The sequence below is a fragment of the Anser anser genome, assembly GCF_964211835.1.
Source record: "Anser anser genome assembly, chromosome: 3".
Taxonomy (NCBI): Eukaryota; Metazoa; Chordata; class Aves; order Anseriformes; family Anatidae; genus Anser; species Anser anser.
The window spans coordinates 104,254,455-104,278,580 of record NC_139722.1 but is presented as its reverse complement, the minus strand read 5'-3'; the positions used below and the strand labels follow the sequence as shown (position 1 = coordinate 104,278,580).

The 24,126-nt window shown below is 39.5% G+C and overlaps 1 protein-coding gene across 5 annotated transcripts in view; it reads right to left on the bottom strand.

Annotated features, from left to right (window-relative positions):
* XDH (xanthine dehydrogenase) overlaps positions 1-24,126 on the bottom strand; it is a 78,166-nt gene that overhangs the window by 33,191 nt on the left and 20,849 nt on the right. For 2 of the 5 annotated variants that reach the window (XR_014582370.1, XM_083831232.1), the window contains 12 exons: positions 16,956-17,167; positions 16,116-16,809; positions 10,420-10,477; positions 8,452-8,548; positions 7,153-7,261; positions 5,987-6,113; positions 5,128-5,189; positions 3,517-3,585; positions 2,675-2,743; positions 2,146-2,232; positions 766-907; positions 49-141 (listed from right to left, as the gene is read on the bottom strand). Coding sequence is in view for 4 of the 5 variants with exons in the window: in XM_083831232.1 (XP_083687358.1) it covers positions 49-141; positions 766-907; positions 2,146-2,232; positions 2,675-2,743; positions 3,517-3,585; positions 5,128-5,189; positions 5,987-6,113; positions 7,153-7,261; positions 8,452-8,548; positions 10,420-10,477; positions 16,116-16,169 (967 nt within the window). In the remaining variant the exon portion in view is untranslated. Of the gene's footprint in view, positions 1-48; positions 142-765; positions 908-2,145; positions 2,233-2,674; positions 2,744-3,516; positions 3,586-5,127; positions 5,190-5,986; positions 6,114-7,152; positions 7,262-8,451; positions 8,549-10,419; positions 10,478-16,115; positions 16,861-16,955; positions 17,168-24,126 lie in introns of those variants that run through there. The other 3 variants (XM_083831235.1, XM_083831233.1, XM_083831234.1) reach the window with 3 other exon arrangements.

Genomic DNA, 24,126 nt, shown 5'->3' with positions numbered 1-24,126 from the left:
TTGGAATCCCCACTCACTTAACAGGTATTCTGCCTCTTTTTTGCTCACCTGTTTCAGTATGTTGAACAGCGTTCATTTCAGCGATCCATGCTGGTGCTATTATCACTGGATACAACATGTTCTTTAACCTCATCTCAACACCTTAATGAAAAGTAAGACTCCTTCAGTTACACATTGGTGACAGAGAGCCTAAATTAACTGTTTCCCATTGAAACGGAAGCAGGCCTATAAATGAGTCAGTTCACTGACCATCTAACACATTGATCATGTATAGTCTTAGAGATAAACTAAGAGTTGTTTCCAATTAATAACAGGAAGTTCTAGAGACTTTTTTCTTGGCTCTCAATAACCTTAAATACACTATTTAGCACTTTTGTTATCTGGCTATTGTTGTACGTAATCCTTCAGGAAAGAATAATGAATGCAATGAAGCAGAAAAATATGGGAGATTGTGGATTAATTGTTCAGAATAACAGAATTACTCAATGTCTTAACTCTCTTTCTCACCCCTCATGTTTGCAGAACAATGTATTATGGGAGAAAACATCAATGAGAGAAAACATTTCAAGTCTTAAGAGTTTACTCCTTGCACATCTTTCAAAACACAGGTTTCACAACCAAATTCTTTTGAATACAAGGAAATTTTATACTATGCCACACCCCACTTCTCAGAACTCCACAGAACTAGTACAAAGGCTCAGAGGTCTAGGTAAGCTTTTTAAAGTTTTCCAACTGCTGATAATGAGCATTAGCTCTTCCTCTTACCCACTTCCGTGTTCCCTACAACAAGCTTGGCATTGGGGTATTGGGATTTGAGGGCCACCAGTTCCTGGAGGGTTGTAGGCTGGATCCACATTACACGTTCACCTTTGAAACACAGCTGCTTCTGCTGTTTGTTTTTCTGACTCTGCAAAAGTGAGTTCAGATGGAGTTCAGACCCTAGATCAAGCCAAGAATCTCTCATGTGCTGCCCATGCCCATACCAGGCCAGGCTCCCTCTCAGTGAAGTTACTGACGGGCACCTGTGATATCCACACTGTTGATCAGTTATTCATTCTCCATTCTTCCGCTATAACTGACAAGAGTCTCTGTCACACTGAGAAAAGTTTTTCCTTCCTGATTCTGCCAGGTGCATCCTGCTGCCACTTCTCCCTACCAACACCTCTGCCAGCATGCTCCATCATCCCCGAGTTGTGGCAGATACTGGTAGCTTCACCCATCTCAGAAGTAATAAGGCCAGATTCTGGTTCCCTTTTCCATTCCTTCATTCTGTGACCAAAGAAAACAGACTAACATAGCTGTCTCCCAACAACATCAGATCAACTGTCAGGCAGAGGTACTTCTTAGAGAAGAAACAGAGGGGAGCCTAGTTCAGGCTAAATATGTATTGGGCTACAGTATCATGAGAGCTTGCTAGTTCTGTAGTTCAGGACACATTTGGCTTGATTGTGTTGGGTGCAGCAGCAGAATTAACAACTGAGTTTTGGTTTCTTAAGTATGAAGGAAGCTGTAAACAAGTCATGTACTGGACATCATTGTTGGCTGGAACAATTCTGTTGTTACAGAACAATTTCTTTGGGGAATACTTCCCTAAAAAAGACAGAAATTAAACATGGAGAGAAGCTGTTCTTTACCTAACTTTTGATGTAAGCCAGTCAGATTTTCCTCTTGCTATACTGAGTGGAGGGAAGTTGGGGCTTTCAAGAAGTTACCTTGTTCAAACATATATTCGGTTATATCCCATAGTTCCTACTTCTCTCCCTACACTAAAAATGGATTACTGGGTCATTAGCTCAGATGCAATTGTATTTACTATAGAGGTTTACCGATGACCTACTAAATTGAAATCCAGATGCCAGCAACGGTTCCATCCCTTGACAGGCAGTGACCGGAAAGGAAGGCAACCCAAGAGCACTCAAGGGCAGGCAGCCAGCTGGGGAAGACACTTAAGACTCAGTATCTTTTAAGCCATTCCGGCTGGCAAGGTCTTTTTATAAAGAGGGAAGAGCTTATGCCCATGCTTCTTTTATTGGTAGCCATCTTTTGTACTACCGTTTCCTCAGGACAGAGACCCTGGGGACATTCAAACTGCATGGAAAAATGAAGCCAATGAACGACATACTTGGTCTTTTGGAATTAACTTACCATTAACTCTGGTGGGAAGATTGGTTCCTGTGTAGGATCCAATGGCTGAAACTCAGAAGAATTGAACAGGCTAGAAGACATCATTGTCTATGAAAGAGAAAAACGCAAACTAATAGTAGGTAGAGGAGAAATCTATCTACATATAACACTAACTCATTCCTTTTTCCAATCAAATGCCTCTTAATATTTCATGCAGCAAATAATGGCAAACAGTGAAAAGATGCAACCTGGACCAGCATTCTAAGTTCTCCCAGTTGGATTTTTCTGCTAAGAATAGGTCTGGTCAGAAACCTGAACCTGAACATATTCATCACAGGTTTTTTTCCAATCAAGAGAGTCATCACTTTCGCGTTGGCATGTTAGATAACAAAGGAACCTTTTCTGAGTTAACACCAGCATAAAAGCTAGGTAAGTCCAAAGTGCTTGGCATAAATACAAATTACAACCAACGGGGTTTGGCACAGAGCAAAGCAGAGTTAGGTTCCAAAACATAAGAAAGAAGCAAAAAGTACTTAAAGGAACACCTTACCACGTTGTCCTCTTTCTCATTCATGCAGCAGCCTGGACCATTGGCTCTTCCTCCACAACAACTCCCATTCTGAAGAAGAAACAAGTATACTTCAGCTATTCTGCACAAAGTCAGAAAACTCCAGCTTTTACAGTTATATTCCTCCCTTTTATCAATCCTTGGGTAACAGAAATTTTCAGTAGTATTTTTTCATTAATAAACCATTTTGATGCAAGAACTCAAAGTAATCTTAATTGCTAAAGTATTCCACACAATTATAATCCATAAGAATTCCTTGGTGTTTTCCAAGAAATAATTTCTTTATATTCTCTCCTTCCTAAATTCATTTTACATTCCTACTACCTTATGCCTGGATTCCTTCTTTTGATCCCTCCACCATTTGTACCTCAACTAGTACATAAAATTAGCTCTTTTACCCCAGATATTCCAAGAAGATCCAACGGAACAGTTTATTGGAATGGTCATTAAATCATTCATCATTAGACTATGAAGTTTGGGAAAGACCATACCAGAGAGTTAACTGGTTTTTGCAAGTGTTTTCACAGAAAGGTAGCTTCAATATACCAAAAGCAAGTAACACATTTCTTACAGTTGTCACCATGGTATTTCACCTCACAGACCCAGAAGGACCATAGCTCACTCTTTTAAAAGCTGTGTCATGATGGCCAGTCATGCCACTCAGGAATATAAGACAGCAGTATTTTTCCAAGACAGACATGCAAACCAGCTCAGACATCTCTGAATACCTGTACTACAGTAGGGCCAGAGGAATGGCTACTACATAAAAACTCTACTAATACAACATTAAAAATTGAGCTTATGGCTTCTTTAATTCAGCTTACCATGCTATTTTCCCTCTTGCTACGACAGCATCCTGTGCCTTGTGTTGCTCTGCCACAGCAATTCGAGTTCTGTGGGGACAAAAGCAGTTCTGAGAAAAATGCGCAGATTCTAAGGAAATTAAGCAGATTTTATTCCCTTTTGAGAGAAATTAATCCCGTGTTTTCTATTTCCAAAGCAGAAATGGGAGATGGGATGTCCCAAGCAAGTAGTTGTTTCCCCTTGCTTGTGGAAAGCATTGTGATGGCTAGGGCATGTCCACTTTACTGACCTCTTGCTCTTGTGGATAGACCCTAACAATTGAGCCAGCTACTCTGGTTCAGCTGCAGCTGTGAAGGCATGTGCAGAGAGTAGAGTAAAAGGGGTGAATATATACAACACCTAATACTCTGCTAGGGTCTAACTGATTTCAGCTCAGGAGACTACTTTAGTCTAGTGTGGTTTCTGTCACTTCAGTAATCCTCGGTAGCTCTCCTTCCAAGTATTTGCACAGTCTTCCCTGAAGCCTATGTCAGGTTTTGGTCCCCACAACACCCTTTGGTGAGTTCTCCAGGCCAGTTATCTGGTACATCTCCCTTGCTTTTGTACCAGACTCCTACTAGTTTCATTTCTTGACACCTTGTTTTGTATTGGAAGAGGCAGCAAACAGCAGGCATCTGCCTTTGCTTATGCAACAGGCTGGGATTTCATGACAGCCACTCCACCAGTGACCTCCCTCCACTGAAAAACACACAATTTTCTCCTACCTGCCATTTCCTGTCTTTTTTTCATAGATACAGAGATCTTGCCTCTTACCCCATGGCTGCTTATGCTCTTTAAAAGGCTTTGATGAGACACCGTTAAAAGACTGTTGGGAATCTAAGTAGACTATATCGACTGGCTTTATCAACCATTTGTAACTTATCTCACTCCTGCTTGTATTTGCTTATGTTGAGTATAATTCTGGATAATGAGATGAAATTAATGGGCAGCATTCTAATTTCTGTTTTTACTTTTGATACGTAATACCCACGTAGCCCCATGAGTGGCTAGTAATCACAGAAGTACCTAGTGAATACTTTTCTTTACAGCCTCCAGAAGTCTTTTAGGATCAAAGTACTAGAGAAAACTTATAGCAAATCTTCGCTTGTCACCTATCCAGTAGGAGAATTTGGGGCAAGAGCTATATTGTTGTGAATTCAACTTATTTCCAGAGTTATTTCATCTCTGCTGGTTATCTTTCAAGCAAGCAACTGTCTAATCAAATTTCCCCACAGTCTGTTCCTATTTATGCACCACCCTTTTACACCTTCTCCACATCAGGGATCATCAGCAACTATCCAGCAATTATGAGATTTTCAGACTTACAGAAGAGAATTACAGCACCTGATTACCTGTGATCCAAAAAGGGACCATCAGGTGGATCTTAATAAAGCATTCCACTTTGAGAAACTGTAGTGAGTGAGTCGCTCTTGCTTTTTCAATGCATGAACCACATACAATGTGTCAAAAGTTGGAGCTGAGGTACAGCACGTATATTCTCCTCCCCTTTTCAGGTCATGCTGTATTTTATTAACAAAAAGAAAGACAGCCAAAATTCCGGAATAATTTGAACACTATCTGAAGCCACTTACTTTAGCAAATGTCCTATATCCCTCCAGAATAGGTCTGTATCCTGTACACCGACACAAGTTTCCTGCATAGCCAGAGCAAAAGGAAAAACGCTTAGTGTTATTAAGCTGAATACTTATCCTCTTGTAGAACATTCTGTCGTTTCTCACCTTGTCAAATATAGATAAAGCTAATGAAAAAGCCGGGAGGAGGAATATTTCATAAATAATTTTTGCAGCAATCCTACCACCCATTTTCACTGAAATTTTAAATTGAAATTAATTCAGTAAAAAAACCATTCTGCCCTTTTCGGTATTCATTTACCTCAATTATGCAAGTCTAATCAGCATACCAACTATCCAGACTCCTGAATTGCAAAGAGATTGATCTGATTTCCTTTCAGGCCACTGTCAGAAGCCTGGTAATAGCTCTCTAATTTCAGTATTAACAGGATCCTCTGAGGTAATTTTGACAGTCAGATTCTGCCCAACTCCATCACGTATATTGCTGTCATGGTCCTTTATCTAAGGCTGGCTGGCTCAGATACTCTTTGTCACTTTGCAAGCTCTTGTCCTAGTGATGAATTTACCTCCACAAGATGTGGAGGGCTCTTATAAACCTCTAAGGCACTGATCACGTATTTGTTGTGTTAAGCTCAGTGAAGTCCTAATACAAGACTGAGACCACTTGCCACTGCTTCAGGACAAACAGTGAGCTTCTGTGGGACTTGCCTTAGGCCATTTTTGTTTACTTCACAGCATAACCTCATAACAATTGTCTTTCATGAAATACCTTAAATGAAGGTGCACTTCCAACCCACTTGGTGAAACAGCTGTTATGAAAGCAGCACTGGTTACATCTCTGCATGACTGTGGGTTTTACCTTGGAAAGCATCTTCTATGTCCTCCATGTTGGGTTCAGGTTTGTTCCGAAGCAATGTGTACATAGACATGACAATGCCTGGAGTGCAAAAGCCACACTGGGACCCATGACTTTTTGCTATTCTCTCCTGGGAAAAGTAACAGCAACCATCAGCTTGTAATATCAAAGTGAGTTCATGGTTGTACCTTTTTTTTTTTTTTTTAAACAGAGATGTTGCAGAAATCTTACAGGAAGACCTAAGGCTATTATCAATGTTCTTCAATTAGATGGTCATTTAGTCTGTGAAGCAGACTTCAAAGAGGAGAGTATACTGAAAAGCTTGCATCTAGGCTTCAAATTTCCAGAGTAATTGAAAATAACTATAAGCCTCCAATGAGACTTGGAGTTCTTCAGCTTTGCCATGATAGAAAACTAACTGTATTTCACAGTTCAGTTGTTAAGAGCCTTCAGGGGAGGTATGAAAACAGAAGGTTTTGACTATGTCATTCGTTCATGCATGTCTAACATTTTCTCTTTGTTGTTTGCTTTCTCAGACAGATACAAGTCCTACCCACTGTACAAACTGAGATGAATCACAGTTTCCCTTAAAGGAGCAATATCTCTGACAATGCTGAAGTGTGCTTCCGTAAGAAGTGCTTTAGAACACCTTGCTGGAAGAGCAAGACTTCACGTTCCTTTCATTCCTTCCTACCACTGCAGGTTCCTAACTATGCAGGAGGAGAAACCAAGGTCATTCATGGAAAACTACAGCAGGGCCAAAACCTAACTCAGATTTCCTGGCTCACAGTCATTATACAGGCTTTCAGCACAACATCAGTTTTCCCAGTTTCTGATAAAAGATGTGAACCAAGTAGAGCCCCAGAACAAAAGCATTAGCAATTTGGCCAGGATAGCAGCAGTTAACTTGCTAGGGCATAACAGAGCTCTGGAACTGACAAGGGAGTCTGATTCCATCCCTTAGCTCTTCCTGCAAGTAAAGACTAATCATGAGGACGGTCTCTTTGCTTTAAGATTGTTACTCTTAATGTTAACTCTTACTCATAATGTTAACTCTTTAACATTATGATGAAGGTCCCAATACACTGGAACATGGTTGAGTAGAATAAAAAGAAAGTGTGGATACAGGGTTTTAAGGTTAACAATTAACGTTAACATTAATAGCTTACCTGGACTGGATGCAATCTGGATTTTGTGTTTCCTATGCCTTCAACAGTAGTTACAGCTACATGATGCAGGGCACAGATGGGGAAGAGACAAGCGTTGGCAGTATGGTGGCTAAAATGATAAATTAAGGTCATTTTCATTCAACAGTGCTGCTCAGCAAAGGAAAAAGGCAACCGGGAGGGCTGAAGAGTAATCAGAAACTGTGGCACTGGACAGAAGAACTTAAATAGATGTACTGAATGTATTACAAGCAAAATGCTACAGTACCTACTCAACCAAAGTTCTTATCAACTTCACCTGAAGTTTAAACTGAGTATGCACCACAGGATTTGACCTAGAAATTTAAACATCATCATTGCATGTTAAGCTACAGAACTAATGTAAGTAATTTATGGGGACAGACTACAAATACCAAGATGTTATACAGCTGGCCTACGCTCACTTGCACAAAAACATACATTAAGCATAGAGCACTTAACCTTTTCCTTAAAAAAACAAAAACAAACAAACAAAAAAACATTTCTAGATGACACACATGAGGAAAAACTCCAGTCTACCAGCAAAATTCTTACACGAACTAGCTACTGTGTTTCTTTTCTATCAAGACAGAAATAATGACCCTAAAGATATCCTATTGAAGGTCATATTACTACATATAACCATTAAGTTAGATAATCCCAAGTTAAAGTATCTCCAAGCACTATTACAAGTATCTCCAAGATTTCAGGGCCTTCTATTCCCCACAGGAAAAATAAACTAAGGCCTGTACCTCTGCTCCATCCTCCTGTCTATGTTCTCCTTTTGGTTTGATTCCACTGCTTCACTCTTACGTGAATTAAACACAGAAGAGGAAAAAACATTTCTCAGGAAACTGACATTCTGAAGGCTGCCACAGAAGTAGAGGAATAATGAATACATACAGAAACCAGATTATTGTAGTAATACAGTTGCAGTAAAGATTTTGTCATTATTTGGGTCAGCATAGCAAAAAAAGTTATATTGCATTGCAAGAAAGGAACATAAACATTTTCTGAGTTGGGAAAAGGCAGATAGACTGTGCGCTGGAGTAAGTTTAGATATTTCAGAGCAAGAAGAAATACTCTTCATCAGCACTGTACAATGCTTTCGGAAAAAAATACCTTCTTGTCTCAGCCTTCTGAGTATATATTCTGAAAATGAAAAATGATGTTTTGGCAGAAACATACATTATGTAACACCTTTTAAAACAGTGATATGTCAAGAACCTGGAACTATCCCCGTTTCATTTCACACTCTGTCAGAGTCCAGACTGCAAAGGATACATGATTTTCTTCTGAAACGGATCATACTTGGATATCATAACAGTGCAAGCACCACATCCGCCTTCTCCACAGCCTAGTTTGGTTCCACATAGGCCCACTGAGAATACAGGAATCAAGGAAAACAAGAAGAGTGTTGGCAGAAGCCTGCTCAAACAGTTGTCAATCAAGTCTTAGAAACAATTTCTTGCTGGAAACAAAGCACTCATATTTTTCCTGCTTAATAAGTTAACTTGACATAAGAAAAGACTCAAAATGCTGGCACATGAGCTTTGAGATCAACATCCCAAAGCCCTCATAAGGAAGCAGCCCATGATCAAATAAACTCAGAATAAACAACAATTTCTGAACTTCAACACTTCTCACTTTTCATTTGACTCAGAAAAGGAAATGACATATGGGAGACAAAGCTCTTAGTAACTGCTGAGCAGGAGTTGCTCGGGCATGTTGCCACATTCCTGAGACGCATGGTGACATCTTCAGCACCCCTCATTGGTGGTGGCTGACTTCTTCCTATACCTGGTGATTCTTACCACGTGGAAGGCACCCAAGCAGGGCAATCACACAGTGCTGTAGGTCACAGAGTTTACAGCTGACAAGGGTGCTGCTCTTGAACTGCTGCTCTCAAACTACCTGCATCTCAGGAGTCATAGCCTGGTCACTGCAGCATCTCTCTTGGCCCCATTTATGGTGGCTTCCCAAGCAAAGGCTTCTAAGAACACAATCAGCCAAGCAGACTATCAGTAGCCCGGTTTCCGTAAGACTGCAGAAGAGAGAAACTTGGAGCCAGAGCTATTATTTTCATAAGTCTCTATGCCTACTTCAGCAGAAATACAGCTTTCTTGTGCGATCCAAAGTTTTGTGGTAATAGTGCTAATCTGCCTCAATAAAACATGTTTTTCGAAGTACTTCTCTGCCACTAGCAAGACATCTACAAAATAAGTTCATCAGAATGCTCATGCACAAGATCATAACATTTCAAAGAGTCCTGATTATCTCCTTTGAAGCTATTTACATTCAATATTAACAAGCTTAGCCACAAAAGGTCTAGCAGTGAAAAGCGCACACAGGCACAGTAGACAGGTCGCTTGTTTTTCCTTATTTATCTACCCAAGAAACAGATAAAACTGGGCTGTTGATAGTTCTCCTGGAAACTACAAAGAGAAGCAAGATTTATATCATAGAAAACTAGAACATGGCAGCAAAGCTAGAATAAGAACGCATGCTTCTTTTTAAGGAATATACCAACACAGACATGAACAGTCTAGAGCATGTCCACTCCCAGTTGGGCAAACAAAAACTCAGAAAATATGGAATGACACTACCGACAGAACTAGATCTAGTATAGCCAGCCTCGTCATTGTAGTAATAGCCACCCAGCTCCTGAAGCAAATCTGAGTCATGTGTGAGCAGCATCTCAGAGGAGTGAAACATGATTGATCGCATCTCTTCACGTAAACATGCCTGTAGTATGTGGTTGAAACTCTGGACTCCACGTGCAGATCTCTGGATCACCTTAGCCTTCCCTACGATACGCATTCCATAGGATAATCAAATTATTGGATATAATAGATCCAGTAATATCCAAATCACTGGATGATGCAGCAACCAACTCAAGTGGCTGTAATGTTTTGGCAAGAAAATTCTTTACAGTTTTTGTGAAACAAAGATAAATTTCCTTCAATGTTATAGTTATTTCTATCTTCCAATTGCTAGCAATTCTGAGAGATCGCCCTTTAAAGTATTAACAAATTATTTAAGGTTTATTTAAAGTATTTTTCTCTTCTTCAAGCTTGGAATACCTTCTATAATCTTTTCTAGAATGAAATAACACCAGGCTATGCAGAGCACTCCCTCCTATGGTCTGTGCACAACCTCTGCCTAGCACTCAACTTCATTGTTAGGCAGTAAACAGTTATGAAATGCTATAGGCATTTAAAGCTTTCTGCAGTTTCTTCTGACATCGGATACATTTTCTTCTTAGATAGGTTAGCAGAGTTGTTTCTGGGTTCACATCTCTTTCCACCACCTGCAAGAAAGGAAAGATACTTTTTACACACTGAAAACTTTACAACACAGGTAGATACATTAGATGCAAGGAGAAAGCTGAGTGTTTCTTCAACTTCTTTTCCGAAGCAGGGAGTAGAACCGAAGATCAACTGCCCTTTTTTCATTCAGCAGTGTTGGTTATACGTGTCCAGACACAATGATGCCTTGAATTTATTGAGACACAATGATGCCTTGAATTTATTGAGACAGGGAAAAGTATACATATCATGTAGGCCACAGTGTTTCAGCCACGGCCCATTAAGGCAATCCCTAAAAACCCTTCACCAAAAATAGCAAGCAGAATTATTTGTGAGTACAGAAAGAAAGAACTGTGTTTTAGACTTGAGTTTTGAATTCTTGATATCTCCACAAACTGCATATCAGTCTTCCTGATCAGGCTTAAGTGACCTCCCACCCTTCCACTTATCACTAGTAGAAGAGATGGAGAAAATGAGAAGATACACAGAAGACAGACAGAAGCAGCATTGGTAACAGACTGTGCACGAAAAAAAAAAAAGAAAAAAAAGCAGAGTAGGAACCCTATTATAGGTACCAAAGCTCAGACAGCAAGTACAAAATGTCTTGAAGTTTCTTTTTCATCCCTGATAGTGTTAAATGTACTCGTGTTACATTAGTAGCCATCCAGAAGGAAGTAATATGAAATCCTAACCAAGGACAGATTTCCTTTGCAGGTTTTCAGTCGGCTTCATCCATTCGTGAACAACAGTATTAGCAGTTAACTATTAGATATAAAATTAGATTTTACTTTGACCTTTGCTTCATGGCCAGAAACTGGAGGTCTGCTCTTGCCCACAAGTTGCAGAGCTTGTCTTCCTATTTCACTGTTATTAACAGAATGTAAGAATCATTTCCAAATTCACCATGTGCCAGAACGTGAGCACGTGTTCTCAGCTCTTACACAGTGCAAGTCCTCTTGCTGTTTTTTAACCCAAATCTCACACTGGCAAATACTGTTTCTATAAATTAATCCCTCCCAGTTTCAAATGGCAAAACGGAAGAGAAGTCATTTGTGTAAGCCTTTTTTCTTGCTTATAGCCCTCTGCACTGCTTCAGTTTATGTCCCTGACACGTGACAGGATTAGTCTCAAGAGACAAGGTTCATATTTTCTACTTGAGTCCACATTTTTATAACCATCTAATACAGTTGCTGCTACAAAGCACAATGGGTGTGTGTGTTGGGGGGGGGGGTTGTTTCTATACACTTAATTTCTGCACTGGGGATAATCTACAAGAAAACAGTTCTTCCTTCTATCTCTGGGATGCCTTCCAGTAAATCACGCAGCGCTTGTGTTGCTGCTAGTCAATGCAGTACAGTCTCATACCCTAGCCTCCTGTATACACATAAGCTAGTAAGAGCATGTATTGGTCTTCTCGTGACCGTTCAGTTCAGAGCAAGCACATGAACCCCTCTGCAGCAGTTCAGTAAATAGACAGACATGAGCAGGTAATTCCAAAAGAAATACCTGTGACCGACTACTAGTCTCCCATGAACTACTCGCCTTTCACAGACATTTCCCAAGCCAAGAGCCTTCCCTAAAAATCTGTACCCTCACTGTGAGTTGAGTTCCTTCCTGAGGTCTTCAGCAATGGCCATTGCAAACCCTTTCAAACCAGTTCCCAAGATAGCCAGGCATAGAGAAAAACCTTCAGAACAGTTTTCCAGATGAATATTTAAAGAATATTCATGTCAATGCTATCCTTAGATCAAAGAAAATGTCTCAAGAATTCTTCCTGAAAGTTCTCAAAAAACATTCCACTACGTACTCCAACTGAGCAACTGAAGTTTCGGCAAATAGCTCCTTTTACAGATTTATTTTTTTTTAAATACACAGTAAAACACAAGCCTAAGTCTTTATTCAGCAAAGCATGTAGCCACTCAGCTCCACGGGCTTTTAGTGAAGTACTCAAGCATGTGCTGAGTCCCATCATTGCCAAACCTTTGCTCAACTTCACCAGCAAGCGGCTCCTACTACGCAGAACATCGTCATGAACAACCCACGCTCATAGCTCAGTCAAACTCATAGCCCAGTTTCCTACTTCACTAACTTCAAACAACTGTAGCTGTGTATCTGCAATGCTGACAGAGACGTGGGGTCAGAGGTAAAGGTTATGAGTTTGGAGGACATTCATTCAACACACTGGAAGTAAGGGATGCCATCCAGAGGGACCTTGAAGCACTTGAGAGGTGGGCCTGTGCAAACCTCATGAGGTTCAGCAAGGCCAGCTGCAAGGTGCTGCACCTGGGTTGGGGCAATCCCAAGCACAGGTACAGGCTGGGCAGAGAACGGATTGAGAGAAATATCTGTATTTTGTCTAGTTCCATCTGAAATTAAAATTCCACAGGCTTTGGAAGACACTTAATATGGTTTCCAATATAGACACGCCCCCGCCTTAATATTCAGGATAGAAATACAAGCATCGAGCATGTTTGAACTAAACTTACATACTACATATGTGATATGCTTTCCAGTTGAGGAAACCAGAATTGACATTACCACCTGTAAATTGTATGTGCTGTTTTCCATCATATTGCAGGCAGGCTACCAAGATAACTTTGTGATAGTTGTGTGCCAAGTTTCACTGCCAGCGAAGAGGTGCTTAAAATAAACAACCCTGACTACAAAGTATTCAGCTGTTCCGAGACTATTTCTTGACAACATGACAGACTGGGCTAATGCAAAAGAGTAGTATTGGCTACCATGGAAGTCCCTATCTTATCAACCCCCTCTTACTGTGCCGTTTTGTACTATGACAATAGTATAAATGCATATGAATATCAGCAACCCATTAGCAATGTGAAGCTGTCATGAATACATACAGCAGTAACCTTTCCCACTGGTCATGCTGTCACAGTCTCTACAGCAAATTGACAGGAATACTTAGTCAGGACTCCAGACAGGTGGATTCATACCCGGATTTGCTACCTGGCATTTCAGCAGCATTGCCTAGGAGCTTCTCGTCACCCCCTTTCATCACAGTCTCTCATATGCAGAAGTGTGCCAACAAACTCCATGTTTGTTGCCACAGACCGGATTGCCAAATGAGTCCAATCATCTGTTATCTCTCTTGGACATTCATCTGCTGGGGGCATAGCTCAAGTGACTTTGGCAGCACAACCAAAAAGGGAACCAAAAAAGCCACTGGAGGCTCTGGGCCTCCTCCTCCTCTCTGATCAGGTGGAACTGCGGTCCCATGAGCGAGCTGGGAATGATGCTGAGAAAGTCTCGACATGTGGAATGAGCTGGTACTGCTGGTAGTATTAATGGTATATGGTTTCCTGCTTTTTTTTTTTTTTCTTTTCCCCCCAACTAAGGACTGCCAAGGTAATGTGATAAAAACCTTTTCACTATTCACAAGGCCAGCCCCAATGCGGTTTTGTAAACAGGGAACTGTGGTTCCATAAAAACTGCTATAAAGCACCAAGGAAGATGCCATTCACAGCATGTTCTTTAACAGCAAGAGCAGATAGAAAGGAAGGGTTTGTTTTCAGCTGTCAGCCTTCAGGACCCACACTTGCTCTTTCCTCCCCTTCTCTGCCTCACCCCACATCTATAAGCGTTTCACAAAAACAGCTTGGTGCAGCTACGTCTCTTTTCTGCTTTATAGATTGCAACACATTTTCCATAAGTTAGCCAAGAGTCTTTTTCCAGGAAGACAGACTTTTCTACTGATATACACAGAGCAACGCTCCTGTAATACTTAAGCAATCCCTGATGCTGAAGCACCAGCTATCTCTGAATATGAAGAGTTGGCAAACATTCCTATACCTGCCATGAGCAGCTTATTGGTTTTGAACTAAAGCTAGTCTAGCACCAGAAGAACAATTCTCTTCCATCTGAGTATACTTAAACAAACAAAAACCTACCACCACCAAACATGACAGTATACTTAGCCTTTGATAGGGCCTGGATTGCCATACATGATTGTGGCAATCCCCTTTTATAAGACTGAAAAAAACTCTCAACTCACTCTGAAAATTTGGGCTCACAGGGAGGGATCTGAAACGACTAAAACCTTCACGGAAAGAGAACAACACAAATTAATGGTATATCTATCACCTGTCATAGCAGAAAATTCATACATCATCCTATGCAACTGTTTCATGATCTCATTTACAAGACTCAATTAGCAAGTTATAATTAAAACAAAGCCTCAAGTTTTTAACATCCTTTTGGAAACTATTAACAGCTGAAGAGTCAGTTAACACTGACATGAACCATTACTGAAATGTGCAACCAAAGCTTCAGGAGTTGTCTACTTCTTTATAAAAGCTCAGAACCAGGGCTGACTTCTACATCAGTATTACACTAAAGAGACCTTGGATTAATTTTTAATCCATACTATGCAAACTTCATTATTCAGCTCGCAATTGATAATTAGCTAAAACAAGGCTTTGACATCAAATGTCCTAGGTTTTTTCCAATGCCTTTTTTTTTTTTCCACAAAACCTTGGAAAGTTCAAATTCCAGTCTAGCTTGGGATCCAAATTCAGAACTAAAACACCCTGATCGTAGCAACAATCTAATCCACATTTACACATGATTAAATTAGAACGAAAGATCAACAAAAGCAAAATGGATAGGAATCCTGTCCCAATCCTCAGGGCAGCACACAGACCTTTTTAACCAAATAAAAATATTGTGTGATCCCTCAAGAGATTAAAGTAATTCTATAGCCCAAAATTAGTTCTGCATGTTATTTACCCCTGAAGAAGGTACAGGGAATGTCCACAAACTCTTGGCCCCAGACTATACTGCAGATATGAAACCTTCTCCCCCCCCCACCCCCAAGTTTCTCAGCTGCCAATTGCTCTGCACGAGTTTCTCCACCCAGGTATCAGGCAGAGGATAGAGGCAGGGCAAGATTAACACTGAGCTAAACTCTGAACTTGTATTCATAGTTCAAAAGAGGTAGTCTTGACTTGTTACAAGTTGTTGCAGAGCAGAGCCTGCAATGCTAGCTGGGGAAGTCTAAACAGAGAAATGAGACTTGGAGAAAAAAAGCTGAAAGGTGTCCAGTGTGCGCAGGCACCACCTTCCACCCTCCTGTGGGGCACCACCACTCCTTTGGGAATTGTCTGCAGGTGACCTAGGTGATACTTGAGTTTTCGATATATGCAAAACAGGATCAGGTAATGGGTTTTAGATTGTAAAGTTTTCTAGCTTCTAAAATGGAAATGGGATAAATATTTTCCTAAAGTCACTTTTTAAAAGCAAATGCCAAATTACTCACTGAACTTATGAATTATAGAGATGCTTATATTTGAGCTACATTTTCCAGATCTATTGTAATTACTGAAAATATGTCTAGTAAAAGTAGTTGCCTCAGAATTGCAGCAAATTATTGCCAACAAATTTCAACTGTAAAAGGAACATTATATTGCTCTCTGAATAATTCAAAAACTAAAGGTAAGGAAGAGAAAAAGCCAATAAGCAAAGCAGTAAGTGTAAGTAGCCTTGACAGTTTAATATTCAGAAGTGATCATAGCAATTCTGCTGGTATTAGAGAATTTCAGAGGAAGAAAAGAAGACTAGAAAAATAAGTAATCACCAAGCAATCAAGGAGCAAGCTAAGAAGAAAGCTGGAATCTTCCTTACCTTTTTACCATTCACAAAGAAAACAAGTTCATCCCCTGTCTCGTCTGGCGCCATCCTGCACGCCTTCCAAAATTGACTCAAATAGGGCCACAGACACCACCAACCCCTCTCCCCCCTAAGAGCAACCCTACACCTAACAGGGAAGTGAGTACCAGCGACACGACAAGTAATATGAGTCTGTCTCAAGAACGTCTGACTTTATTTCTACGTAAGTAACCTGTGAAGCCCCATATTATATAAGGGCCAACAAAGAGGCGTGCCAGCTGCTTTTGGTTGGTGCTTCTGCAGCAGTAATAACAGAAAAGGAATTGGAACAAGCGAAGTGGCCCGCCCCCTTTTATATAGCAATAGATCAACTTGACTCACAATCCAGCTGCATTCCCTTTGGACTATGCTGCCAAGCTTGGGATACTCAGGGTGCCACTGCAACAGCTGCCAGGAAGTCACAGCATTTTGCAATACAACGCAAAATCTGGGTGGGGGGCATTGTCCAGAGAGAATGGTCTCCCAACTGTCCGTCGCTGAATATTGACAACAAAAACCCTCTTTCCTTTTCTCCGTTCATAGCCATCCACCTGGCATTCAGTACAGTGAGGTCTTTCTCGTAAGAGCACTTCCTTATCAACTTAGTAGAGTGACCGCAAGGCTCTTTCACCATTTTATCTTAGACTTTTAAAGCTACAGTGCTATCCACCTGCAAGGACATAATTCAAACAGGTATGTACTTGTTCAGATTAAAAACAATTCTAGAGAGCTGAACCTCTGGTTCAGCATGTTAAAAGGAAGCACTGGGCTGAAATCATAATATTTTCACTGGGCTCTTAAGGCCTTTGTGCTTACCTTTTGTGGTTTAATTATCACATCCTGGATTCAGGTGCATGTTGCCAGTGAAACAGAAGAGCCAATGCAGAATTTGTGTGTCTTCTCTTTTCCTTTTTTTTTGTGGTTTCTTCTGGTTTCATATGGTTTATGCAACCATATTTTTTCCTTGTTTAAATCTTCCTGCCTTTTTTTTCCTTCCCCAAAACTGTTGCAGAACTGTCCACAGACCCCTAGACAGGACATGCATCATTTTCATGAATAAGATTTCTAATTTCTTAGTTCCAGTTTAAAACCACACCACGAAACTGCACAATTCCAAAATGCAACAGAAGTTTCCTACCACAGTATTTAATCCTGTCTGCTCCAGTCTGAGTTCTGTGTCTTTGTTTTCCTTCTTCAGCATACTAGGTCTCATTAGTTTTGATTGATTTTCTAGTTTTCTTAATATTCCTTGGAAATTAAGTCTCTCTGCGAGTAACCTCTATACTCAATTCGCTAGACAACAAAACCTAATTAAATTACAATTTTCAGAAAGTCTTTCCTTCAGTATATTGGAAATATGTCAGAGTGAAAACGGATTATTTGTACCAATTTTTATCTTCCAACTCATGTAGTCTACTGTCCAGTTCTTCCTCCAGAAAGCTAGTTTATAACAAGTGTCAGTCATTGTCTCAGCATTTCTTTACAGGTACTCATTTTGCTGAACATATAGCACACAGCAAACTTGTGCTTAACTCTGGTTGCCTTACTCTACGTTTGCAGGGAGCCTGTGCCTAACTGAAGCAGTGCTGACACCTACTGTTTGGCATCTCCCACTCTGTAGTAGCGTTAGAAAAATAACACTTTTCTTCAAGAAATCTTCAATTCTTCTGTTATCTGTGTGCAAATTTACAAGAACTACCCTCACATAGCAAGCATCCATCTCAAAATTAGTCTACACAGCCTTAATACTTTTAAATAGTTTTGTAATATTTTAAATATCAATTATTACTCATAACCACAGGTACCATGTTACAGCAATCTTAAAGCAACTAGACATTACAGCATGAACATCAAAATCAAACATAAGTAGTTTCGTAATCTGTATTTTCCATAATGCAAGATGTTGTCCTTAGACTTAAAAACAATTGTAATCATACGTCAACACTTGTTTAAGGAATCCCACACCTGGCCGTGGTGAGAGCCTAAGAGCTAAACTATCCCATGCTGCTTAAACCACTAGGCAGAATCTCTGGATTTGCCATTGTCAGGTTTGTTTTTGACCCCATCAACCAACTATACATGTAATACAAAGAGAAATGTCAAGACAAATACATGTGTGACAGTGACCTCTACATGCAGAGAATATAAAGCTTCAGACCTCATCTCAAGTGCCACTGATCACAGAATATCAAATCGATTCATTCTCTCTAGCTAATGCTATACTCATTTCAGAGGAATTTTCCAAGTTCTCTAAGTAACTCTGGAATGTATAAGCATCTCCTATTGAAGTCTCTTAGCTCATTTGGAGAATCCCACTCCAAACAACACGGAGGATTACCAGAAATGACAGTGCAGAAAGTGGGAGAAAAAAAAAAAAAAAAAAAACTTCTATATCATAAGAAAATTTCCATTAGCATAGATATCCCTTAATTTAGATAAAAACTTTTCTCAAACGCAGAGATTGCTTACAAGACCAAGTATTCTGACTTGGCAATCAAAGTGCAGCAGGTTTCCCATTTTAGAAACAGTCCCTTTGCCCATTCATACCTAAGAGCTTCTTATGTTTTAGAGGTTCAGAATTCCCCACGGTCTCATTAACTTAGTAAAAAGTTCAGAGTAGCTGATATATTATTACATCATCAAGAAAAAAAGAAGCTAGCTTTTCTCATTCTGACTCATTCTGCAATCCTGCAGATCTAGCTGTTGCAATCCTAATGATAATCTCTTCTGCAGATGATCGTATGCATAGCTCAATAAAGACACTGAAATTTATAGAAACACCATTACTACCTAAGGAGTTCACCACCAGAATTAAGTAAACACATAAAAGCACAATGACAAACAGATGTCAGTGGTAATGAGGAAGAGGATTACACAGAAGTGAGGAGGTTTGTTATTTTGTTCACACATTACTCTTCTGGGAAACGGGACGGAAGACAGTAGCAGCTCCGAAGATGATTCAAGAAGAATCAAGATGAGTTTGTGGAGGCATTTATGAGGAATAGTTTGGTAAAGCAGATAGTAAAGAAAAGAAGAAATTCCCAGGTCTTTAATACAATGCCCAATGTATTGAGCTGGAAAGCTTTAGATCTGGAAATCTCTCTTCTGTTGGTACAGATATCCTTTACGGCAGTGTGCACTGGTATCCTGTTTTCAGGGATCTCAGGACCTCTGCTGTCTAACCACCTCCTGAAATCTAGGGTCAGCTGTAAGATTACTTAGGGCTTTACGTATCATATATGTTACTTGATGAAAATTAATTTTGTTGCTTTGTCATGGGTATTCTCTGTATAAGTAAAATTAGAGAAAAAAAACAATGTATTAATTACAGACTGAATATTAAGGCTGTCTAAGGAAATCTGTTCTTCTTTTATGAGATCTGTTGGCCACTGTTAGAGACAGGCTCCTGGAAGAAATGGACTTTTGATCTGACTCTATAGAGACATTTGCACTTCATTAGCAAAGTCTTCCAAAAGATCTCCAAGAAATGCAATCTTCCAAGGATCTTCATACAGGCAGTAGACTTAAAAAAAAAAAAAAAAAAAAACAAAAAACCATGAAACTACCATACAAGTGTGAAAGTAGTGTATTGGTTACTTTTTCAAGAGTATTTCTAGAGGTTAAAAAAATGGCAACGTTGATGCATTTTGAAGTGATGTTTTAAAATTCCTTTCTGGTTACAGATATAGGTCTGAAAAAAGATCATAGTCACAAATCAAACTAGAGAACTTCACTGATGTTTCTGAGAGGATACTAGCTCATTATTCATGAATCACTAATTGTTCTGTGTTCAGGTTGTAATTGTATGGATACTTTATAATAGTATGTATGCATTTCATGAACTATGACCTCTTCACCTGCATTTGATGATGGGTGGAGTTTAATTATAGTTATTTTCCTAGTCCTACCACCTGACTTCCTCTGACAGCACTAAGAGGAGAACAAACTTAGCTAATTCTGCCTTCTGTGGAAATGTACTGCTTGCCACTAGTCTTCAGAACAATTAGCAAAGCAAGCTCTTTTGTTTCAATTCATTTGCAGTTTTTCTTTCATAACCCAGGTCCAATGTGTCAGTCAAAAGGTGTTTCAGATGGGTAACCTGACAAGCAACTCCTCAAGCAGGTTTTTGTAATCCTGATTCTTTGCCTTCATCAACATCGTCTTCATCAGTATCTCACACAATACCTACCAATTTTCTTTTACTTGCTTCCAGGGTACAATGAGATAAATTTGACACCTGTCCTGAAAACCTAAGTGAATATACTAATAAACGTGTCTGGGCATCTCTATGAGTCCTCTGGCTGCCATGTGTATATTGCTGCTAATCACTTTCTCAAATGAGAATGCGCTATTTTGATGGACGGTTTGTTCAAAAGACAAGAAACCTTTCACAGCTTTTGCTAACAAAAAAAGGCTGCCTGAATCAACCTAACATTTGACTGTCCCATATAGGAAGGATTTGCAAGCTGAGTTTGCAAGCAGTCTCCAACTGCACAAGTCGGTGTGCGCCTCTTCAAAGACCCTGGCTAAAGAGAGAGACAGACTTCGTGTAGTGCCCTATGCTGTGACCGCCTTCTAGCTCCCAAATACCTTCTCCCCTTAAGATGACCGACAGTTTTCAAAAGCAGACCTATCTAGACTGGACAAGTCCATACGACTTGTTGTCAGTCAAATATGAGAAGACAGTCGCCAAGAAAATTTCAGAAGGGCTTTATTATCAATATAATACAAGACAGCAGATGCAAGCATAATGCAAAAATACATCATTAATGAAATGCAAAAATACATCATTAATGAAATAGACTAGTTGTCTGAAACTAGCCATTGGGGCCAGCTTATACCTCCCAAACTGTGTTGACTTCTCTTAAAAACAAACCCATTTGAAATAATTTGCCACTAAGTAATAGTAACAGAGAATAAACACCAGGCAAGAAAGAAAAAAGCCCAAATGCAAAATCATGGACAGTGTTGGCTCAAGAGCAAATGCTATATACTGAACATGAATCATTTAAAGTGAAAATTTCCAAGGCCCTAAAAACAGCAATAAGATTGAAGAACTACCTTCCAAAAGAAATAGTGCGTGAAAGAAATATTAACTGCTTTCAAAATGAAACTTGAACAGTCTGCAAAGTGGATAATATGATGTGATGCATATAATTGCAAGAGCTGAAAGTTGTTTCTTCAAGTCCAAGAACATAAACTACCTCCTATTGTCATTAATTTGTTTGGAAGCCAGTTAAAAACTGATTAATTACTCCCTTTATTACAGTTCTTCCTATTTTTTTGCATGTTGAAACAGAGATCTCAAATATTTCTAATCACTTATCGTGACCACCATTTGTACCTTCTAATGACAAATCTGAACCAATTTTCACCTTTCTTTTGGAGTGGTTTTCCTTTTTAAAATGAATATGGTTTCCCTCCATTTGTTTGTATTCCCCATTATCTTATATTCAAACGCAAAAGATGAAGAGCTAAGTTTTTATGGCAGGAGGATATTTCACAAAGTTCAAGCAGGGAAAATAAGGTTATGAATGATTTGCCAATAACAAATGAATCTTCAGAGCTGTTGCAATAAAACATCCAGCATGAGTAAAGCAGACACCTACCACTAGTGTAGATTTCTTCTTTCAGCAGAACACTGCTGAAGTATTTTGGATACAAACATGATTAACAGCCTTGCTAACTTAGATGTTAAGATGGTTTTTAACCAAACACAGCTCAGAAAATACTTGAGAAAATGACAGCAAAACTAAGATAAACTATACATAGATATGTAAGACTTCTTGAAGCTACTTTTCCCAGAACAAGGAAAAGGTGTTCTAGTGGTTACCAAGGTTGCGATTATACACCCTGATAATGGACTGCTAGGTGTTTTCTGCTTGCTGCCAGTTGTGTTACTAACAATATAGGAAAGTTCAATCACAAATCTGTCTGGTTTCTGCTGAGTAAACCTGAGGCCTCTGTGCAATCATTTCTCAAAATGATCCTTCAGATCTGGCCAAAGCATCTAAAGTTTAAATGGTCAGACAGCCAATATTACTCACTTTGATTTAATAAAGATACAAAAGGCTTTTATTCCTTGTGAGAAACAAAGTTGTGTTTTTGCAATAGAAGGTGTTTTTGTAGTGGAAAATTCCAATAGCCTTGCACATTCAAAAGTGATCGTGCGGCATCGCAGTAGGGAGTATGTTAAGCAGATAAGGGGAAGGTCCCACTGACCCAAAATAAGGGGGATAGCTAAGAAAAACAGGATGAGCAGTACGAAATCAGTAAAAACAAAAACCATGGGCCCTCTAGTCACGAGAGAAGAAGGAAAAAAAAAGGAAAAGGAGAAATTAACGGTTGGTCGAATTAAATTGTACACATATGGTATAGAAGTGTGTCAAGTAGGTTGTGAACCTGTAGTATTCAGCCAACGAGGAAACGGGAGAAATCAGGTGTCGGGTCATAGATACGCCCACCATTGCAATCGCGAATAAAATAGCTTCACAGAAGATCCTGTCTGAAGAAAGTTATTGAGATTTTTCTCACGTTCCCTTAACAGAGTGTAAACCATTCTACATAGATAAAAACACATTGGAATCGTATCCAGAAATTCCAACCCATTTTTTCCAAACTGGAATATTATGATGGTTCCAATACTAAATTACATACCATAAATAAGAACTCCAACATTTCTGTTGCAGGAGAGAGTTCTGCCAGTGACCCTGTAACAGCATTGGTTTATTATCACAATAAAATACATCCAAGAAGGAGAGATTTCAGTTTCTCTACCACAAATCTTTTAATCTTTAAATACCAATAATAAAAAGCAAAGAAAAAAGCTTTATGATGGTGATTACTGCAGCAGGTAATTGTGTTTCAGGGAGTAGTGTCAAGCCTGTTATATGCAGGATGCTGCATATTCTATGTCTTAGAGAATATTCGAGCACAAAATAAAAAAGAGTCACCTGCCCTGAGAGCTGAAATAAAGCAGAAAGAACTGACTGGATTCTAGCATCATCAATGCCAAACCATTTACATCAAACACTCATATCCTACTGACTTTCAATAGTCATGTAACTTAACCTGTTTTTGCATATCACAGCTCTGCATGGCAGAACTTTTTTTGGATCAGATATCAATTTCTGCAAATCTATCTATTGCATGCATTCATAAAATTATTAATATATATACATTTAATCCATATAGTCCTGAAGTTGGGTATTATTCTCAGCCCCTTTTAATGTGATGGTGAACAAAATCAATGGAGAGGTGGACCCAGTCTGTTAGTCTCTTTGCCAGTTCAGACCACAGCATCAGGTCTCTACTCCACCACTTCCTCCCCGTGGAAGACAAAGCAACTACAAAGACTGGGGGAAGAACCCCAATCTAGTAGAACACCCATAAGATCAAGGAATGGAAACTATTCTCATACATGATGGCAATGATTTCACAAACAGCAGAAACTGATGGCAGACAGGCTTCCATTTGACTCCCTTCTGGAAGCTACATTTTATCATTAAAGGCAGGATTCATTTACCGTATTTGTCTCTTCCTATGAGATGCAGCCCTAAACAAGCTGACCTTCAAATCCCCATTTTGATCTATCTAGTGGAGTCATGTATTGAGTAGTCTCCACTTTTCCACGAGTAGATCCATTATTTGGACTAAAAGGACATTTCCAGTTTTGTTAATTGTTTATATAGGCTATACCTAACTTTTAGAATATTTTAAATGTATAAAAGCATCATTTTCAAAGGCAAATTCTTAGAAAACCAGTCCTTTTACACGCTCCACTTTTATGTGGGTAGCAAAGGGCTAGATTTAGAGTTTTCTCTCATCTTATGGAGGAAATTGTTGTGGTACAGAAAAGTTAAATGACCTGGCCAAACAGCTGGACAAACAGTGACGACACTAAGGGTGAAATTTTCAAATGCTTTCTCACCGGACTCAGTGGGAGAGAAGTTAAATAAACACTGAATGATATCTGAAAAATTCCACT